General features: G+C 47.3%; 1 protein-coding gene and 1 pseudogene across 7 annotated transcripts in view; both read left to right on the plus strand.

Moving 5' to 3' along the window:
• TGFA (transforming growth factor alpha) overlaps positions 1–19,995 on the plus strand; it is a 117,122-nt gene that overhangs the window by 29,430 nt on the left and 67,697 nt on the right. For 5 of the 7 annotated variants that reach the window (XM_086700915.1, XM_086700917.1, XM_086700912.1 and 2 more), the window contains exon 2: positions 7,735–7,788. In XM_086700915.1, the coding sequence (XP_086557041.1) occupies positions 7,735–7,788 (54 nt within the window). Of the gene's footprint in view, positions 1–5,753; positions 5,827–7,734; positions 7,789–19,995 lie in introns of those variants that run through there. The other 2 variants (XM_086700916.1, XM_086700918.1) reach the window with 1 other exon arrangement.
• On the plus strand, positions 10,250–18,286 carry LOC147582449 (large ribosomal subunit protein uL6 pseudogene; annotated as a pseudogene).

The raw sequence follows: 19,995 nt of genomic DNA on the forward strand, positions 1-19,995 counted from the left end.
TCCAAACTACAAGGCAGAATCCGATAAGGACTGCTCTAAAAACGAAATGATTATTTCTGACATTTGGGTGGGGATTTGACAGGCGAATTTGACTTCCATGGGTGGAAGAAGGGGCATGCCAACTTGAGAGATTAGAATATTCATGGCATCTCTCAATGACAGCTACCGGGTGTTGTGTGTTTATTATGTGCCATTCAGTACACGCCACGTTTTCCATGTGTCCCCTCCCCCATTTAATCTTCACAACCCTGTGCAGGAGAGGGATATCTTTATCTCTTTCTACAGCAAAGAAAACTAAGGCTCAGACAACTAAGCAAATATCACAGAGCCACAAGGATTGGAGTCTGGGCCCTGGTAGCCTGAGCCTGTGGCACTGAGCTGAGTGAGGGCAGGTTGTGCACAGGGAAAGGGGGGGAGTGACAGGCAGCTGGAGTCCATGTGTCCAAAGAGAGTAGGCAGGAGGAAGCAGATGGAAATGGGGTTTGGGACCAGGTTCTGTACCTTACATCTCGCTCAGGACTTCAGACTGAATTCTCTGAGCGGGGAGCCTTCGGGAAGTTTAGAGGAAAGAAGTGCTATGGCCCAGCAAGTGTTTCAGGAAGCTCACTCTGGCAGCAGGAGCAAAGGTAAAAAAAAAAAAAAGGCTGTTGGCAGGCAAACCAGTTAGGCAACTATTATGATAGCTCAGGAGGGATGATGAGGCCTGAACTGGGGCATTGGCAGTAGGGACATGGGGTGGGGGTGGGGGGTGATGGATGAGATGGATAGTGTGGGGGTGATCTGTGTAGGAGGCCTTGGCTTAAATATGGAGTAAAGGGGAAGGAGGGGTAGACGATGTCTTTCGGGTCCTCGGCCCCACCCAGAAGCCAGGTGGAGGTGGAACAGGTCAGGGATGAGATGGAGTTTATTTTTGAACACACGGTTTGAGGCGCAGTCTTCTGGAGAGTGGTCAGGGTGCTTGGGGCATGGGAGCAGGGGAAGTGTCTATGGAGACATGTGATCTCCATGGGTGCCTTTGGCAGCCCATACTCCTCTTCCTTTGCTTTAGTATGGAAGGTTCTATTTTTTTCTGATTTCGTATACTCCATTTTATTTTATTTAATCCTTGCAGTGGCCATGTGAGGAGTTATCCTTATTCATGAATGAGGATATGCCAAGGCTCAGCAAAGTTAGATAACACACCTTGAGGTGTCACAGGTAAGGAGTGGTAGATCTAGGATTTGCACCCAGTTCTGACAGCAAGGCTCCTTTCTGCTCTGCCATAACAGGCCCTGAGTCAGAATTAGAAAAGGGTGGAGGGCTGCAGTCTAGGCACCCATCTGCTCGTCTCTTCCTCCCTAATCCTGAAGGTTCATTCTGAATACATTGTTTTGTTTTTTTTTTTTTTCCATCTGCAGACATATTGAGATGGTTATGGAAAATACCTATGAGCATGCGGGTAACACTGGCTTATCTTCCGTGATGTCATAATCACGAGGTATTGCCTTAGCCTCATCACGGTGGACTTTGCCACTTATGGCCACCCCGGGGGTCATCAGGAAGGGCACCCTGGTCCCAAGCGCACTGACCTGAGTGCATCGCATTCCTCTGTGGATGGCGAGCCTGTAGTATATTATTAAGACTGTGTTGAAAACATAGAGATGGAAAGTGCTTGTTTAGGATTAGATTTAGGGTCTCCTCCATCTTCTGATATTTGATGTAAATGCCATGCTAAGTTGAAGGACAAAATTACCATAAACCAAGTTCACTCACTGAGACAAGAACACAAAGCCTTTACTTTGTCTGATCCTCCTTCAGGGCAGGGATCTACCTACAAAGTGTTGGAATGAAGCCAGTGGGCCCCCTTGTCCCCCAGCTAGATGGTTGAGGAAGATGGACAGCCTTGTATCTTCATAGATGCCTGGAATTTATGGACTGGGCAGATATTCTGGCCCAAGTCTGCCATTTAAAGACAAAGAGCCTAAGATTGAGAGAGGTGAAGTGACTTGCTAAAGGTGACCACATTCATAGTTCACCCTAGTCTCTGGACTCCCTGTTAGCCTGTGTTCCCTAGGTCACAATGGATACCTGGCTTCTAGGCAGGACAAAAAAAAGGAGGAGGAGGTGGTCTTCTCTAGCATGTCTGTGTTCTTTGTACTTCACGAGACAAGCAAAAGCAAAGTGAGGCCAACTGGACCTTGTGATATGAGCTTGCAACGTCTGTCACTAATAAGCTAGGTGACCTTGGGCAGGTTATTTAATCTCCTGTACCTCTACTTTCTTACCTCCAGAATGGGAGCCTAATAGGACCTACTTCCTAGGACTTGCTCTGAGTACTGAATGAAACTATGCAGGGCATGTAGTAAGTGCTCAAGCAAATGTTCCTGCTTATTACTATTACTAACGCCATCAGCCGGAATGGTAATCGTGACTGAATCATGTGAGGAGGGAGCTTGGGAGACCAATCAGACTCCAGTGATTTTCCCTCTGCCACCTGCCACTGGCATAGAAACATCTTCCTGATTAACTTGTCATGTCATGGCTGTGTTTGGACAAAGGGGCCAGGACCTCACCTGTATGGGTTTGTAACTAAAAGCTTGCCCCCTCCCTTGCATAGTTGGTTTTCTTTCATGAGCACCAGGACCTGCCACCTGAGACACAACACTAACTTTTTCAGATAATTTCTCTGTAAGGCTCTCTCCTTGGGTAGCAGGGTCCAGCTTGTGTTTTAAAAGCAGTGTTCCAGATGCTGGGATGGTAAAAGAAAGAGCCCTCTGTCCCCTAAGCCCGTCTGCCCATGGTGATTCATTCCCATGTCACATATTTCTACACTCTCCATGCTATCCCCAGAGTATTCCTAATCCTGTCTGGCCAGTTCTTCCACAAATTCCTCTGCAGCTTTTCCTGACATCCTCTGAAGCCGGTGTCACTGGTGTATCCATAAGCAGGGGCAAATATGAATTGTTGCCCCTTCCTTGGAGAGAAACCATGGACTCTCTGAGGGCCATCCTCCCCACACCCGGACGATGGAGGATGCCATGTGGCTGCTTTCTGCTTTGACCTGTATGGATATCCTCTCCAGGGGCAGGCTCTTTGTCTCCTGGTCCCGCCAGCTTTCTGCCTTGTCCCTACCTGCAGTGTGTTCTTTTCTTTTTTTTCCTTCCTAATCAGTTCTTATCCTGAAGCCAGCATCTTCACCCAGATCAAAACCTTTTGCATTTAAAAATACTGATAAAGTCATACAATATTGCAGTTTTTGCTATGCAGTTAAAACCCTGCCACGTTTGCAGGTAAGATTTAAATGTTGGGATGTAATTCATAGTATTTTTTTAATGTATATTATTTTTGAGAGAGAGAGACAGAGTGTGAGTAGGGGAGGAGCAAAGAGAGGGAGACACAGAATCTGAAGCAGGCTCCAGGCTCTGAGCTGTCAGCACAGAGCCCAAGGCGGGGCTCGAACCCACGGACCACGAGATCATGACCTGAGCTGAAGTTGGCTTAACCAACTGAGCCACCCAGACTCAGAATTGGGATGTAATTCATAAAGGAAGAGGCCTTAGAAGCTGTACCGGAGGCCCTGGGTACAATGTGACCCATTTACACAGTTTTGTGCCCACACGATTGCCCCATGCATGTCCCTGTAGACCTCATGCTGAACTGCAGGATGCTCGCTCTAGGTACCACCCACCACTTCCTTAGTTCCTGGCTGTGTCCCTTATGACCTTCCAATCCCGAGTATGGTAGGAGAGGAAGGGGAGATCTTGGCTCATCCCCACCAGCACCCACCCTCCCTGCTGCCTCTCTCTCCCGCCTGCATTGTTTCTTTACCCATAGGTCTTTTCTCAGAGCCTCCGTTAAATCCAGGGTACACTTTATCCAAAAGGACCTCCTGCAGCCTCTCTCCATCTTCTCCACATCTCCCTGACACCACCACCTCGCCTTCACCCCTTCACTCGGGCAGCCTGACTTAGGGGATCTGAAACTGGATGGCATATGGAACTCTTGATTTTTGGGGCGGGGGCGGCGGGGGGAGGGGAGGGAGAGGAACAACTGATCCAACCAGTGGAGTAGGTCAGAGCCTGGAAGCAAATACTGGCTGTCACAGAGGCCAGAGCCTGAGGCTGCTTCTCCCCTATCTGGGCACTAGAGCTGAGTATCCACAGAGGGAGGTGGCCACAAGGCTGGCAGGTGGGATAGGATAGAGAATGTCCCATGCTAAAGGCCCAGCCTGGGGCCCAGTCCCATACATGAGTTAGGGGCGGTGTTGAGGGGCTGGGGAAGGAGGTGCTCCTCTGTGGCCCAGGGAAGATAGGGACCCAGCACCTCTCAAAGCATTTTCCATTGGTACATCAGTGGATGGGTTTCATAGTGGCTTCAGTCTGTGAACTCATGAGATAAAAATGCTAACCTCTTTTATGGCGTTCTTGCTATTGTAAACTTTTATTTACTCTCCAAACAGCTGAATTATAAGCACTGCAACCCTTGTCCCCCCTTGAGGGCAGGCCTGGGTTTCTACTCTACTTTGGGTGGGGGATCAGCTTTCATAGGTTTTCATAGGTTTTTTTCTTGCCTCCCTTCCTCCCCTTATTTTTTGTTCTTTTTTGGAATCCACACAATCCAGGGATTCCCCTGTTTGGAGCTGTTTAAGCAGAAATATACTGGCAAGAGCAGCCTGGTAGGGATTCTTGCCCCCGAGGGAGGCCGCTGGGGGATCCCTGCAGCCTCCAAGCTTCTGCCTGAACTCAGGGTTGTCTTCCTGGAGCCACTGCATGTGGCAGCTGTACTGTCCCCACACAGGTGCCCCAGACTGTACTGTTCTGATGAGCCTCAGAGCCTTCCAGGGTCACGTGTTTCTGGAAGACCTTCACACAGCCCGACTTTTCCAAGCATAGCCACGGGGCTGGCAGTCCAGGCACCTGGGCTTACACAAACTGGGCAGCAGGGGATCTGGGTGTTCACACCCTGGCTCCTCAGACCTTGCTCAGAGCGGGGTGCAGGGGGGATTTGGGGTCTGCTTTTCAGAATACATTTGGGGGTTGTAGCTGGTGAGTATACACCCACCAGTGTTTTGTGACAGACTATGGTTAGAGGTCTCCTGAGTGGTGTGGTGATAAAACAGTGTCTTGGGCATGGGCATGGGACAGACTTGAACTTGACTGCAAGAGCTTGGGCAAATTCCTAACCTCTATAAAGTCTCCGTTTCCTCACCTGTTAAACCGTGTGTTTCCAGAGGCTGGACCAGAAGGCAGGGAGGCTGGGAGGTGCCTAGATTGTGGGTAATCATGACGATGAAATAAGATAGCACATAAGTGGTACCCGCCCCCACTCGGGGGCTGAAGGAGGTCTGACCCCTGTCCTCTGGTCTGGGCCCCTCCGGAAAGCAGAGGTCTCACCTCTCATCACCAGAAGCTGTGCCTGAACAGAGATTGCAGAGAGATGCTCGGGCATTAAGCTATTTACCAGGGGACTTGGAGGGTATAGAGAGCAACTGTTCTATTCCGTGTTGCTCAAATTATGAATAAAAACCCAGTCGTCTCTAATCTATGGAACATGGTGGTTTTTGCAAACTCTGATTAGTTCCCAGAACGCCTTTGTGAGTTTGGCAGCTGGTAGCTTATGGGTGAGGGACCGAGCAGATGGAGTAGCTTGCCCCACAGCTGGGGTAGTGGCCCCCCATGTATTCCAGAGAGTCAGTGTCCATCCCTGCTCCATCCTGGCTGCATTTGTACAGTATTTGCTTTCCTGTCTTGGTTTTGCTCTAGCAGAGATCGATATGGAGACCAGAAACGGTGCTGGCTCTGCTCTCGATGACTGACCGGATATGGGGCCAGGGAGGGAGGCTGCAAGGTAAGTTCAGGGACAGTTTGCGACAGGCCAGCAGTGCCTCCTCAGAGATATGCAAAGAATTCCTGTGTTCTTTATGTTACTCTGGGTCACTGGCTGACTTTGGCCCAGAGTAGTTTGTGGCAGTACCAGCGAAGTCAGGTCGTGACAGGTTCCCAGCTGGCAGTGTGGAACCTCTAAAACCTTTCCTGGCCTTGGCAGGAATGCTTCACTTTGATGCTTGGTGTGTGGATTGCAGACTCGACTGTTTAAATATATCCAGAGGAACCCTAAGAGCCATGCTTCCAAAATGAGCAGCAAGAAAGAATTGCACGGGGAAGGCATTTGATTTTACTCCCGTTCTCTCCTTGCCCCCCGCCCCTACTCTAGCCCAATATCTGGTTCCAGGATGGTGTAGCAGTACTCGGGAAATCCCTGCCAGGCCTCCAGGAAAAGGAGTCTGAAGTTTTTATGATGTTTCTTATTTCAAAGGCCTAGCGTGATTACTTTACCTGTTGCGAGTATCTTTCTTGCCTGAGAGTCCAGGCCTTCTATGTCTCTACCCTGAGTGAAAAGGGGAGGGGGGTCCTGGCAACATGCATAGCAGAGGTTTGGATTAGTCCTGTGCAGCAGGCGGTGACAGCACAGAACCTTGCTTGTTTTCTGTTCTGCCTCGATTCAGCTCCCTTCCAGGCTAACCCACAGGTGGCCCAGCCTGTGCGGGGCCACCATGGCATCTTTTTGCCTTTCAGTTTTAGGAAGTCAGTCTAACTTAGTTCATGCTGATTGCATAACTCCCAAGAGGTTCCTTCTTCATTAGAACTTTGCTGCTGTTTCTGGAAACTTTTGGTACTTTAACGTGAGGTCACATAAGGTCATCTATCTAAGAGGCAGCTTCATGGGTGTGCGACCTGTGTAGTCTCACAGAGTCCCATGTTCAGATGCCCAGAGCTTAGGGTTTTAGTGCTATGCAGCGGCAGTCTTGAAATTTTTAGTGATTTTATCTTTGAATTTATAGTTTGGAAGTGAACTCCAATGGGACAATGGAGTGTGTCCTGGGAACTTGGAGCCTTGGCCCAAGTTGATCGTATCAACTACCATCTATCAGTGGGTTCTCGCCCCTGCCACACTCTGCCCCTGTTAGGGCCTGGACACAAGAAAAGTTGGTGTTAGGTGCGTGTACCCCATGGCATCTCAGGGCAGGTCATGGTGGCAGCTGTCCCCACACTGGGCTGCTAGCTCCACGGCCTGCCTGTTCAGTGGGTGACTAGACAGGGGCAAGGCTCTCCTCCACCCCTGATCGAGGTACCTCATGATGCTTTCTGACCACGGAGGCTCTAATACCCTCGGGGGGTCAGCTGTCTGCCTCAGTTGGGGTCCCTGAGAAGAAGAAATACCTGTATGGATTGCCCTGCCCCATCTGGGTCACAGCACATCTGTCCAGCTTCTGGCAGGAAGGAAACCCAGCGGTGGGTGGTCGCCCGTGTATTCACTCACTTGTCACGAGGGCCCCCACGTGCTCAGCCTGCAAGAATCCTCAAGCCTCAAAGAGAGAGATCATGACATGCACAACAACGTGAATGGACTTAATGCCACTGAACTGTATACTTGAAAGTGGTTAAAACAGTAAATTTTATGTATGTTTCACCACCACATAAAAATTACATGGTGTTAAAAAAACACCAGAACAGGTGGAGAGAGACCGTGGAAGGAAGGAAGGAAAAAACTTTATAGTTTTTTCCTGATTTGTGAATAGGGGACCCACATTTTCATTTTGCACTGAGCCCCCCCCCCCCCAGGCTATGTAGCCAGGCCTGCCTTTTGGCCACTTTGTAAAGTTGCCTGGTCTTTACCTTTCAAGCAGCCTGCCCTCGAGTCCTGAAAGTGTTTTGCTGAGCAGATGCTTACCTTTCCTCTCTTCTCCCCACACAGGTCTTCTGTTGGCTGTGTGCCAGGCCCTGGAGAACAGCACGTCCGCCCTGAGTGGTGAGTCCTGTCCCCTCCAGGGGAGATGGTGTGGGAATACAGGAAGGGGGCAGGCCTTGGCTATTTTGTGGAGCCTGCTCTCTGAACTTCCTCTGGGGCTCCTGCCCTCTATGCTCACGCGGGGCTGTCCCCTGAGCCCTTGCTGCCTTCCACCCCAGGGCCCGATTGCGTTCCTGGGGGGTCTCCACTGCGGGAGCAGGCGGGCTGTTCCCCCTCCCTCAAGGTTCGCCATCTCCCATCTCTGCTCCGACAGTCTGTGTGGGCAAGCGTCGTGGACAGCAGAGCCTACAGGACCCGAGATCTCAGAACCATCCTCAGTTTCCCCGCTCATGTAACCATGCATCTGAAATGGAACCCAGATTCCTAAACCCTTTTGTCTGCTTCTGCCTGGTGATCTTTGTTTCGTTATTTTATGGCTTATCTTTGACATTTCTAGTAGTATTTCCCTTATTTCATTTTAAAGATCCTAGATCAACATATTAGAAGGTTTGGGAAATGTAGGAGGCAGACCTCCCCTGGTCAGAATACCACAGACGCATCCACTATTGCATTGTGCATTGCTTTTAGCCTTTGTCCAGGTGCACTCATGTTTTTATACAGTTAGTCTTGGTGAGAGAACTATTCTGATTCCTGCTTTTTAAATGCAAGTCTTGGAGTTGTGCATTTTTCCATGTCGCTGGAAGGTCTTGAAATGTATCCTTTTAAAACGTCATGATGTTCCATCAAGATGGATAGATGTGATTCAATTAAGCATTCCCCATTGGATATTTATGCTACCCCCACTTTAAATTATGATGCTACCTGTTCATGCCTAGAAGCTTTTTCTTCTTAGATTTCTTTCCTCAGGATATATCTCTGGGAGCAAGAACAAATTTATTTATGACCCTTGTAACAAATCGCCAGATAGCTTTCTGAGGGAATTAAGCTAACTTTAATGTCAGCAGTGCATGAATCTTCCAGGTTCACTATTCCCTTGGTGACATGGAGCATGCTGTCATCTGTCACTGCAGTGGACACCTGCTGTATCTCCCTAGTTATTTCAGGGAGGTATATGTGGTGGTGGGGGGGGGGGGGTTGTTCTTATATATTCATAAATTCTCTCACCAACCACACAGTGTCCCTGGTACTTTGCTCTTCTCTTCCAGACCTTTCCCTCCAAACACACTGGAGGTATGACTCCCACTGGGTACCACTGATTCTGTAGCCCCACAGACTGCCCCTTGGAGCTGTTGTCCTTGATGCAATTGAACTCTTAAGGTGTCCAAACCACTTGGTGGCCCGTGGTTTCCTTACTTTCTCTATATTCTGTATTTCTGGGGCTGGGGTGGAAGGGTGTGTCCATCCCAAAGCAGTACTTCCCAAAGTCCAGGATCTATCAGAGTTTCTACTTTTTAATGACCTCCCCCATCACAAAGGGCTCAGATGTGAATATATTGGGGGTAAAGGAGGGGCATTGGTTTATGACTCCACCATTTCGGAGGAATTGTCCTATCTCCCTTCCTAGGATCCATTTACCCCCAGATGCATCCTCAGCCTCTCCTGGTCCTCACTGTAGGACCTGGTAGGTTAGAGCCAGGTCGTCTACTGAGTCACTCAGTAAGTGATGTAGGCGGTAAGTTGCAGTGATGGCAAATACTGATGCTACCATCCATGGGGAGAAGGGGCTCCTCCTCCCAGTCTGCAGCCATTCATACAGACTACAGACAAGAAAGGCCTGGGGGATGTTGTACCTGAGCCTATTCTCTCAGCTGTGGCTCCTGCCAAGATCCTTTGGGGTTTCCCCTGTCTCTCCTGGGCAGACATGAGGAGACCCGCTATATTCATCCCAAAATGACCGTCCTTGGTGCACTAGTGACCAGCTTCTGTTCCATCTTCTGGACTTGCTTCTGTGAGAATGCCTCTGCTATCAACAAGTACTTGAGGTTTAGTCTTCCTCATTGTGTATCTTCAAAGAACTAGTCACACCCTACTGTGTTGCACATTACCCTGTAACTGGCTGAGGGCCACTCTGTGACCCAATGTGGTGGGTGAGAGCAGGGGCAATGCCACAACTTCTAGTGTCCAAGGGACCTGAGGATTCCAGTGCTGGTGGACAGTCTATGGAGAAGGGAAGTGCGCTGCCTGCCTGGCCTCTGCATTACTCTCTGTTTGATGGGTCAGTTAGCCATGGGACTTGTGCCCCAGAGAGGTTGGTGGAATAGCTCTATCCATTTTTACTTACTCTCCACCCTGCCTCTTTGGACCCAGACGTGAGTCCAGAGAGAGCTGGGCTGGGAGACAAATGGCAGTGATGGTATCATAGCCACCTCTTCAAGGACTAGGGCTTTGTGACTGAATCAGGCTTGTTTGCTTAACTTCCTCTTCCTTTTTTTTTAAATTTTTTTTTTCAACGTTTATTTATTTTGGGGACAGAGAAAGACAGAGCATGAATGGGGAAGGGGCAGAGAGAGAGGGAGACACAGAATGGGAAGCAGGCTCCAGGCTCTGAGCCATCAGCCCAGAGCCCGGCGCGGGGCTCGAACTCACGGACCGCGAGATCGTGACCTGGCTGAAGTCGGACGCTTAACCGACTGCGCCACCCAGGCGCCCCAACTTCCTCTTCCTTTAGAGTGACCTTCCTTCTCCCCGAAGACTCCTCAGGCCCTGGGAGGCCTTGAGCACTCCCATCCCACCCCCACTCTGACCTTACCAGACATAACTGAAATCCTGTTGTGGGTACAGTGCAAATGGGGGACCACCCCACCAGCCATATTCACCACCCCAACATCGAAGTGTGTGTATTGAACTCTAGGCTAATTCAATAAGTAAAACTATTTGTTACTGTTAACTATGGAAATCTTCATACCCAGAAGTAATAATGAAATCAGTCCCCACATACCTGTCACCCAGCTTCAGCAGTTACCATCGCTCTGCCATTTTTCTTTCATCTGTTCTCACGCCATTTTGGTTTTTTCCCTTTGCTGGGATATTTCAAAGCAAAGCCCACTTCACTTGTGAATGTTACTTCTCTCTCACAGATAAGGACTTTAAAAAACAAACCGATAGTCCCGTTACACCAGTAAAAACAACAACAATCCCTTTTTGTTCGATCCTTAAATATGGAGGGTAGATGATGCTGCATTCAGTTTTTCAAGCTGTACTTTCAAGCTATATTTAATTTGCATTTCCTTTAATGTTTTCATATTTTGCTTTCTATTTAGTTTCCTTTCTGGTGAACACTGTTTTTGTAAAGTGTGCTCATTTGTATACTGGATGACTGACTCACATCTGAGTCCCTCCTAACCCCTTATCATCTGGATGTTGGCAGGCTCACTTACCACTTACTGAGTCTCAGAGCTGTGCATTGAGGTGTAAAGATGGGTTGTTGTAGGACAAGAGCTACAAGGCTTTACCCATGATGTGAATATTCAGGTCTCTTCACTCAAGCGTTGACAGGAATGAGAAACAATATTGGTTATAAGAAGGCTTTGATACATTCTGTGCTGGAGCATAGACGTACTCAGGATTCAGCTCTCACTTCTTGATGGAGCAGCATAGAGACAAAATTACAAACTCTGTATGCCAATCAAGGGTGGTGTGTGCACTTGAGGGAACATGGGACTGATCCCATGTGGCTTTCTTGTGCTTTTTGGGGAAAAAAAAGTTCCATGCACTTATTACTTAACAGTTACCCTTGGCCTGTCTTGTTGAAGTTTCATTGGTTTCTTCCAATCTTCCTCTCTCTTAGACCCCCAAATGTGAAGGGTAAATTATGCCAGAGGCAGAGGAAACTGGCATCGTTGTCGTCAGTAAATGCTTTTCAGACCTCCATTTTGAGTGGGACACTGGAGCGATACATGCCTTAGGCTGGAGGTCAGGAATGCTGTGCGTTGGGGCCCAACTGGTCTCAGTTTTGCCAAGACCCTGGGCAAGTTGTTCATCTGGTTCCTGTTTGGATCTGAGTTTCCTCATCTATTGGACTTGAATCAGGAATAGCCTATAAGATTTTTCACACAACCACTCTGATAAATTGGTAGAGACTGCTTGGAAAGCTTTGTTCAGAAGGATTATAACTCTGCCTTGAGGCTGTTAGGAAATATGGTCACGATCAATTATTGGTGAGGCCTGCCATGGACCCAAGGTGGAGAAGCAATGGTGTGACTGCCATATATTTAATTCTCTTGGAACCAGATTCTCTTTTACATTTCGGTTCTAACATTCTAGTTGAAGAAGCAGACCTTCTTCATCCTTGTCCTTAAGGAGCCCACCACACAGGTGACAAGAGAGCGTGGGAATCCATAATGCGAGCCTCATTATGACCTGAGGCCACCTCAGCTGACTGCTTCGTGGGTGATTTAGACAATAATTGCTGTGGGAGTGAAGTCAATAGTCTGGGGGTTAGGACAGAAAATTTGTAACTGGTTGGTTGTTAATTTGTAAAGCACACAGAGAAACATAGCTGGAGGCAGAATGAGGGTGACAGAACCTACAGCTTAGAACATCCATCACACCCTCCCAAGGAAGGAGTTACGACCCATCTTCAAAAGGCACCTTTTAATGCCCCTTGAAAGGGACAGAATGCACCCAGTTAAGTTGTTGTGTGGCTCCTTGCTTAACCCTCCGAAATGTTGTGCATTTCCCAGGCTGCCCATCTGGTTCTCATGTTTTCATGAGACTCTAATGACTGAGGGGTGTGGTGAGGGCCTTGTTCAGACACCTGGCAGCAGGCTCCGGGCTTCGCTCTGCTATCTGCCTTGCTTGATCTGCGTGCCTCTTTACCTCTGAACTTCTCCTTCCTCTAGCCGTGTCTGACACCACCTAGCTGGAATCAGGAAGCCTTTGAAGGCCCGCTTGAGTTAGCATCTGGGACTTTTCAGAGGTGGTGGTGAAAGAAGATGGTGAAGATGTTCTTTGGGGGTGTCGTTCGTGGGGAAGGTCACCATGATCGCTGGCTTGGGGAGGTGGTGGCCGGATTTGGGTGAGGACATCGGGCTTAACGATACAGAGAAGGTGAGCTCAGGCTGAGGGCACACAGAGGGAGGGAAATCAGATCATATGGAAAAGCCTTTGAAGGCGTTACTTGTTTGAGAAACAGGTAGAATGTGGATCAGCCAGCAAGCAAGAGATCTATTGATTGCTCATCTCCCCTAACAAAAGCTTTTCAGAACTGCAAACTGCTTCCCCGTTCCATTGTCTGGAGTTTTCCCATGTGGAGCTGGAGTCATTCTAAAATTAGAAGGCTCACGTGCTCTACCCAGGTACACAGTTCGCCGTTCCAAGTAAGTGTCTGTAGCACAAGACACGTGGTGTGCTTTAGTTCGGGGGAAAAGCACATACAACTGAGTGTGGCAGGACTTGCCTGCTGCAGAGAATGTTTGGAGGAAAGTGGGGCCTCAGGAGAGAATCAGGGATTCTTTCCTTTCCTCTCTAGGATTTATCCGTGTCATCCAATTCTTCATTTGAACTTCTATTTTTTGCAAAGGAGACTATGCCAGGGGAGAGGGAAGATAGCTCAGGGTAGTAGATAGGCCAGAGATGTGGAATCAAGGATTATAATTCTGACTCACTAGCTGCGTAGCCTTAGTAGATCTCTTCAGTCCCCCTGAACCATCAACAAAATTAAGGAGGGGGGTTAGGCAGTATCTTTTCAAACCCTGAGTCACAAAATCACTTTAGTGGATCACAGCCAGCAGTTTCAAAAATGAAATTAAATAGCTTAGAATAGACAATTTTAGAGCGAAGGAAGGTCAGGGAATGATTCATGAGAGTCTTGTTTTAGTTATGAATGGGCACATACTGACTGGCATTCTGCATCATTTACTTATATAAACTATACCTCTGTTGTACCCTCCATAATCTCCAGATTTATTTCTTTAGTCTGAGAACTTGGACACTTAAAGTGCTATAAATCTTTCTAAACCTGTATATTACCCTCCCCATCATACACCTAGTTTTTTTATAGCTGACTTGTTCACCTCTAATTTAAAGCAGTTCTTTTAATCTATTCACCTTTATCAAGTCTTTCCAAAACAGTGAACTTACAATAGAAACAACCACTTATACACAGACAATTCATTAGTTTATGTAATATATAATTAAGTTACGTAAATACAGTGAGTATAACCAACATAAACAGGTTTGGGAACAAAACACAAATGTCCTGTGGGTAAACAGTTGGCTTACCTGGTAAAAACAGAAATGGGCTGGTAAACCAGACTAGCTAACTCACTACATTTTTGCACGCTGATCTAGATGATTTTAGGAGAGAATGGGGCTATGTAAACCAGGGGCTTGGTTTAAGCCGAGCTCAGGTAAGAGACCATCTGCCATCTTCGAAAGAAACAAGGCAAGCGACGCAACTTGTGGATTTTTAAAAACATCAGGGCCCATAGAAGGCTTCCTGTTCTCCCACTTCTTAGCTGTGGACATTTGTTAGCACACATTGATTGAGTACTACCTCCTCCTGGACATGGGGCTAGGCCCTGGGGATACGTGTGAGAAGTAAATGAGCCCTGCCATCAGGGGGCATAGGGCCGGTGGATAAAAGTGGATGATTTTTACATCTCAGAGAAGAGCATCAACAGAGACAATCTACCAAAATGGATTTCTTTGAAGAAAACACCTGCTTTTGTTATATTCAGACTTACCTTTTAAAAAAATTTTTTTTAATTTTTTAATGTTTATTTATTTTTGAGAGAGAGACAGACAGAGTGTGAGTAGGGGAGGGGCAGAGAGAAAGGGAGACACAGAATCCAAAGCAGGCTCCAGGCTCTGAGCTGTCAGCACAGAGCCCAGTGCAGGGCTCAAACCCAAGGACCGCGAGATCATGACCTGAGCCGAAGTCGGACACTTAATCGACTGAGCCACCCAGGAGCCCCTCAGACTTCCCAGTTTTAATCAAAGTGCCACCTTCTACTTTTTATTCTCTTTGTTAAATTGTATCATGCTCCTTTTTTCTTTTTTTCCTGCATCCACTGTGAGCACGAAGACTTTGTCAGCCATCACTCCAGAAAACATCACCATCTCTCTGAAGGGCCCTGCTGTTATTGCGAAGGGCCCCAGAGGAGCCTGTGGAAGGACTTCAGTCACATCAGTGTAGAACTCAGTCTTCTCTGAAGGAAAAAAGAAAAGGCTCCGGGTTGACAAACAGTGGAGAAATAAAAGGGAACCGGCTACCGTTCACACTGTCTGTAGTCACGTACAGAACATGATCAAGTGTTACACTGGGCTTCCATTACAAGATGAGGTCTGTGTATGCCCACTTCCCCATCAACGTCGTTAGTCAGGAGAATAGTTCTTTTGTAGAAATCCAAAATTTCTTGGGCAAAAAATACATCCGTGGGGTTTAGACAGGGCCAAGAGTTGCTCATTTAGTATCTCAAGCCCGGAAAGATGAGTTAATTCTTGAAGGAAACAATGCTGAACTTGTATCAAATTCAGCTGCTTTGATTCAGCAAGCCACAACGGTTAAAAACAAAGCAGAAAATTTTTGGATGGTGTCTATGTTTCTGAAAAAGGAACAGTTCGGCAGTCCAATAAATAAGATCTAGGTTGTCCAGCTACAGAAACAGCAAAATCCTGGCTGTTTCCTCAGCATTTTGATATTTTAAATGTGGAATAAAAGCTGTATATTGATTTGAAGGGGGAAAAAAATTGCATCTTGCTCAGCGTGGCCCATGGTACTGAGCTGGCTTTCCCTGTGATTGGTCATTCTCCTGACTCTGCCAGGCACCTTGTGTTGCAAGAACAGAACCTGACTACACATCAGCGTAGGTAATAGGGGCTTGATTTTTAAGGGATCGGCCCTCACAGAATCGCTGGAAATGCTGCACAGCCTGGCCCAAGGAATGCAGGAGCCAGGAGATCCTCAGCTATAGCCGTTTGTACACCCTGTATCTACTGCAGAGATCATTCTATACCAACTCCTCCCATCTCTGTGCCTCTTAACTCAGAGTCTCCAGAGAGAGAATCAGGTTTGTCTTGTCTTCCTTGGTCAAGCGGTCACCCAGCTGCTGTGGTCAGGCTGGGAGAGGAATTACCTCTGGCTAATGGGAATATAGGTGATTTTAATTTCCTTTGTACTTTCCTATTTTTCTATCATGTCAGCAATGGGCATATTTTGATACCATAATCAGGAAAGGGGTTGGCTAGATTTTTTAAAGGACAGAAAAGGCAGTAGCTCCTGTCTGTTCGCAGGTCTGTGGGTCAGCATGGATTGAGCGCAGACACGTCTGTCTTGCCCGGCGCCTGCTGCTATCACTAAGTCCCAAGTGGTGCTGCTGTTTCTGGACCATGGGGACCTGCCCTCCTGGCCTGCTTGAGGGCTGCCTGCTCCCTGCAGCTTGAAGCCTACACTTTGCTCCTCGGCACAGCAGGCCCTGCAGAGACCTTGCTGTTTGGAGAGATGGACCCTGATGGGACAATCACCAGTTCACCTCCCAGTTCTGGGGGTGCTTCTCCAAACTCTTCTCCAGCAGCCCTTTGGCTCCTAGATCTTGATCTACTTTGCAGAAATGCTAAGTACTTGATACCTCTCAGTTTCAACAGAGAAGGGGGATCTTTCTGGGCTCCTGGCCTTGGGGCCAGTCTCTAGAATGTGAGACTCTAGAACTAGACAGGCTAAGTTCAGATTCTACCTCTGTCCCTTACTAGCTGTGAGACCTTAACTACTTAACCTGTCTATACCTCAGCTTCTCTATCTATAACATAGGAATGGTCGTAGCACCTGCTTGTAGGGTTCTTCTGACGATGAAGAGCTTACACGGCAAGCACTTGAAGCTATGTGGGCATACAGTAGGTGCTCGAAGTGTGAACTGCTGTTGCTTCTGTGCTCAGTATATGATTGGTGATGCGCATAGTGTGAAGCAAGACCTGTATCCTCACACTGCTTTTACCCCCTGGAGTGGCATCCTCAGGCAGTGGTTCTCATTTCTGTGTGTGTAAGAGTCCTCCCGGTGACTGCTGAAGCTCCAGTTCTGGGACCCTGCCCCAGTGTGGTCCAGAAATCTGCACTTTTAGTCCTCAGCCACATGGTGCTAAGGCCCAGTGGGAAGAAGCCAATGGCACTTGACCTCGTAGGCTACGGTGCGTTCTCCTGAGGGCAACGGCACTTCCCTTCCCTGGAACTCTTGCTCTTCCTCAGCTGGACAGTGCTGGTTCTGGGAGTCCACAACAGACTTTCTAGCATTCACTGGAGAGCTTGGTAAAGAGAATCAAACACCTCGGAACTCAGCCCATCATCTCAAAAGATCCTCTTTCTCATTATTTTTGCCTCTAGTGAAATGATGAACATGATAGCTTGGGATAAGGGATCAGCTTTATTTTCTGAGAGCCCAGGCACAAGCCTCCAACTTCTGAGTTTGGGAACAGCCTGGAGGGTCCAGTTATTTACTAATGAAGGGACCTTTAGCTAATCCAGCCAGGCTCAGATGTCCTCCTTAGCAGGCTCAGCAGCTGTTTGATTTGCTTACTCCTTCCAAATCTTTCTTCTTAATTTCCTGACTTGAAAGTTATGGCCTTACTCTTTTATCAGGATGTGTAATGGGAGGTAATTTCTATATCTGGACATTTTTTTCAACAGGTTGCATTTACTAAGATGTTTCTTGAATGCCAAAGCATACTAGCGCTGTTTTAAACGAGGGGAAAAACAGATAAGCTGAAATAGAATAGAGGTCTGTCTTAATTCTGCTCACATGTTGGTGCCATGTAGCCTGGGGTTCAGAAGGGGAACCTTTTTCTTCCCAACTGTCATTTGGCAGCCGGACTAAGAATCTCTTTTTCTGGGCCTTTTTGCATCCTGTCTTTGGGGACTTGGGATATAATGAACACCTCTCCTTGCCTTACACAATACGTCTCAGAAAGGCATTTTTAGAATCTTGAAAGGGGAAGGTGTTAGCTCTTGCTATGAAGTCTGTCACAGTGACTGTTCCTGGTGTTCTGAGGCAGGACAAATGGCAATAGAATCAGGAATCACACAACACTCAAGGGGAGACTTGATAAAATTCTGGGGCTAGCAGGCTTTCCACCTGATACCCTGTTAAAGAAACACAGCCCAGCACAGTGAAAGGCTCTAGAAACCCAGACGCTCTTCCAACCAAATGACATTCACATTGCAGTTGTCATTACACACAGTTTCCCAAGGTTAGTACTCCCCAACCTTTTCCAAAATAAAGACCCAATCTGAACATCAAAAGTGTGTGACACACCACAGTGAGGTACCATTTCATACCCGTCAGAGTGGCTGCTATCAAAAGACAAGAAATAACCAGTGTTGGTGAGGATGTGGAAAAAAGAACCTACTGGTGGGAATGTAAATTGGTGCAGCCACTATGGAACACAGTATGGATGTTCCTCAAAAAATTAAAAATAGGGGGTGCCTGGATAGCTCAGTCAGTTGAGTGTCTGACTTTGGTTCAGGTCATGATCTTGCAGCTTGTGAGTTCAGGCCCCACATCGGGTTCCGTGCGGTCAGTGGAGAGCCTGCTTTGGATCATCTGTTTCCCTCTCTCTCTGTGCCTCTCTCTCTCTCTCTCTCTCAAAAGTAAAGAAACATTTTAAAAATTCGAAAAATAGAAAAAATAAAAATAGAACGACCCTACGATCCAGCAGTTCTACTTGAGTATTTATCGGAAATGAAAACACTAATTCGAAAAGATATATACACCTCTGTGTTCATTGCAACATTCTTCACAATAGCTAAGATATGGAAACAACCAAAGTATCCACTGATGGAAGAATGGATAAAGAAGAGGTGTGTGTGTATGTGTGTGTGCGTGTGTATGTACACACGCACACACACATACACACACAGTGAAATACTACTCAGCCATAAAAAAGAAGGAATTCTCTCCATTTGCAACAACATGGATGGACCTTGAGGATATCATGCTAAGTGAGCTAAGCCAGAGAGTGAAAATGCTATATGATTTCACTTGTATTTGGAATTTTAAAAAACAAAACAAATGAACAAATAAACTCATAGATGCAGAGAACCAGATTGGTGGTTGCCCCAGAGGAGGGCACTGGCAAAATGGAAGAAGGGAGTCAAAAGGTACAAACTTCAAGTGTTAAATAAGTCAGAGGGATATAATGGATGGCATGGGGAATCCAGTCCATAACATTGTATTTCATATTATGTGACTTTATATGGTGACAAGGGCTACTAGACTTACTGTAGTGCATGTTTCACAGTGTATACAAATACTTAGTCACAGATAGGTGTTTCTTAAAAGAATCTTTTTCATAGATTTGTCTAAAACAACGGTGTTATTAGGCATATGAAACACAGGGGAATAAACCTGTAGGACCCCAAGCTCACACAGCCCATAGGGATGAAAACACAGTCTTCCCAGGCTATGTGCAGTGCCCCCACTTGCTAGCTGCCTGGGCTGTGTATCCAGGGGGGGTGGTTGCTAGGTTAGAAATTCTCACATTATTCAGAGCTTATGCTTTCCTTGATTTCAGCTTCTCATTAGCAGGTGAGGGAATTATGCCTTTTTTCATCTATTTAAGTTTGGCTTGATGGCAGGGTGCTTAAAATAAAAATCCTATGAATCTGATAGCACAGTGGTTGCAGTATAGGCTAGAGCCAAACAGCCGTGGTGTAAGCCTTAACTGTGCCCCTTGAGGACTGTGACCTTGGGGGAGCTCCTTAACTGCTCTGTGCCTCAGTTTCCCCATCTGTAAAGTGGAGACAACAACTGAGCCTACCTCATAGGGCCATTATGAGGATTAAATGAGATGACTTATGTAAAGCATTTGAACAGTGCCGGGTGCATAGGAAGTTCTGTGTAAGTATCTGTTACATGAATCTTTTTGTTTAGATTTACAAAGACAGAGTGAGAAAGCAGTAACGTTTGTGTGAGAAATGGTATCTGAAATACCAAGATGGCCTGAGACAGTTGGTGGCAGGGATGTGATTAGAGTCTGAAGGCGGACCAGTCTGAGGCAGGGTCAGCCTCACAACTCAGTGCTCAGGAGCGTGCCCTTGACGCACAGTGCGGGTCAGAGGAAGCCCCATTTTGCCACTGGGAAGTGATGTTCTAGAACCTGTCCCTCCAGTAGATGCTGAAAAGTGCAGCTTTGCTTTCAGAATTACGGCACCCAATGCAGAGGAAACGGTCTGCCCCTTTGGTGACAGGGGAAGCGTGGGATGGTGTGCTCTCTTTCTGAGCGGTGAGATTTAGGAGGAACAGAGGGAAATTGGAGAGCCACCATGTGGAAATGCTG

The sequence above is a fragment of the Puma concolor genome, chromosome A3, assembly GCF_028749965.1.
Source record: "Puma concolor isolate L17-30 chromosome A3, mPumCon1.1.hap2, whole genome shotgun sequence".
Taxonomy (NCBI): Eukaryota; Metazoa; Chordata; class Mammalia; order Carnivora; family Felidae; genus Puma; species Puma concolor.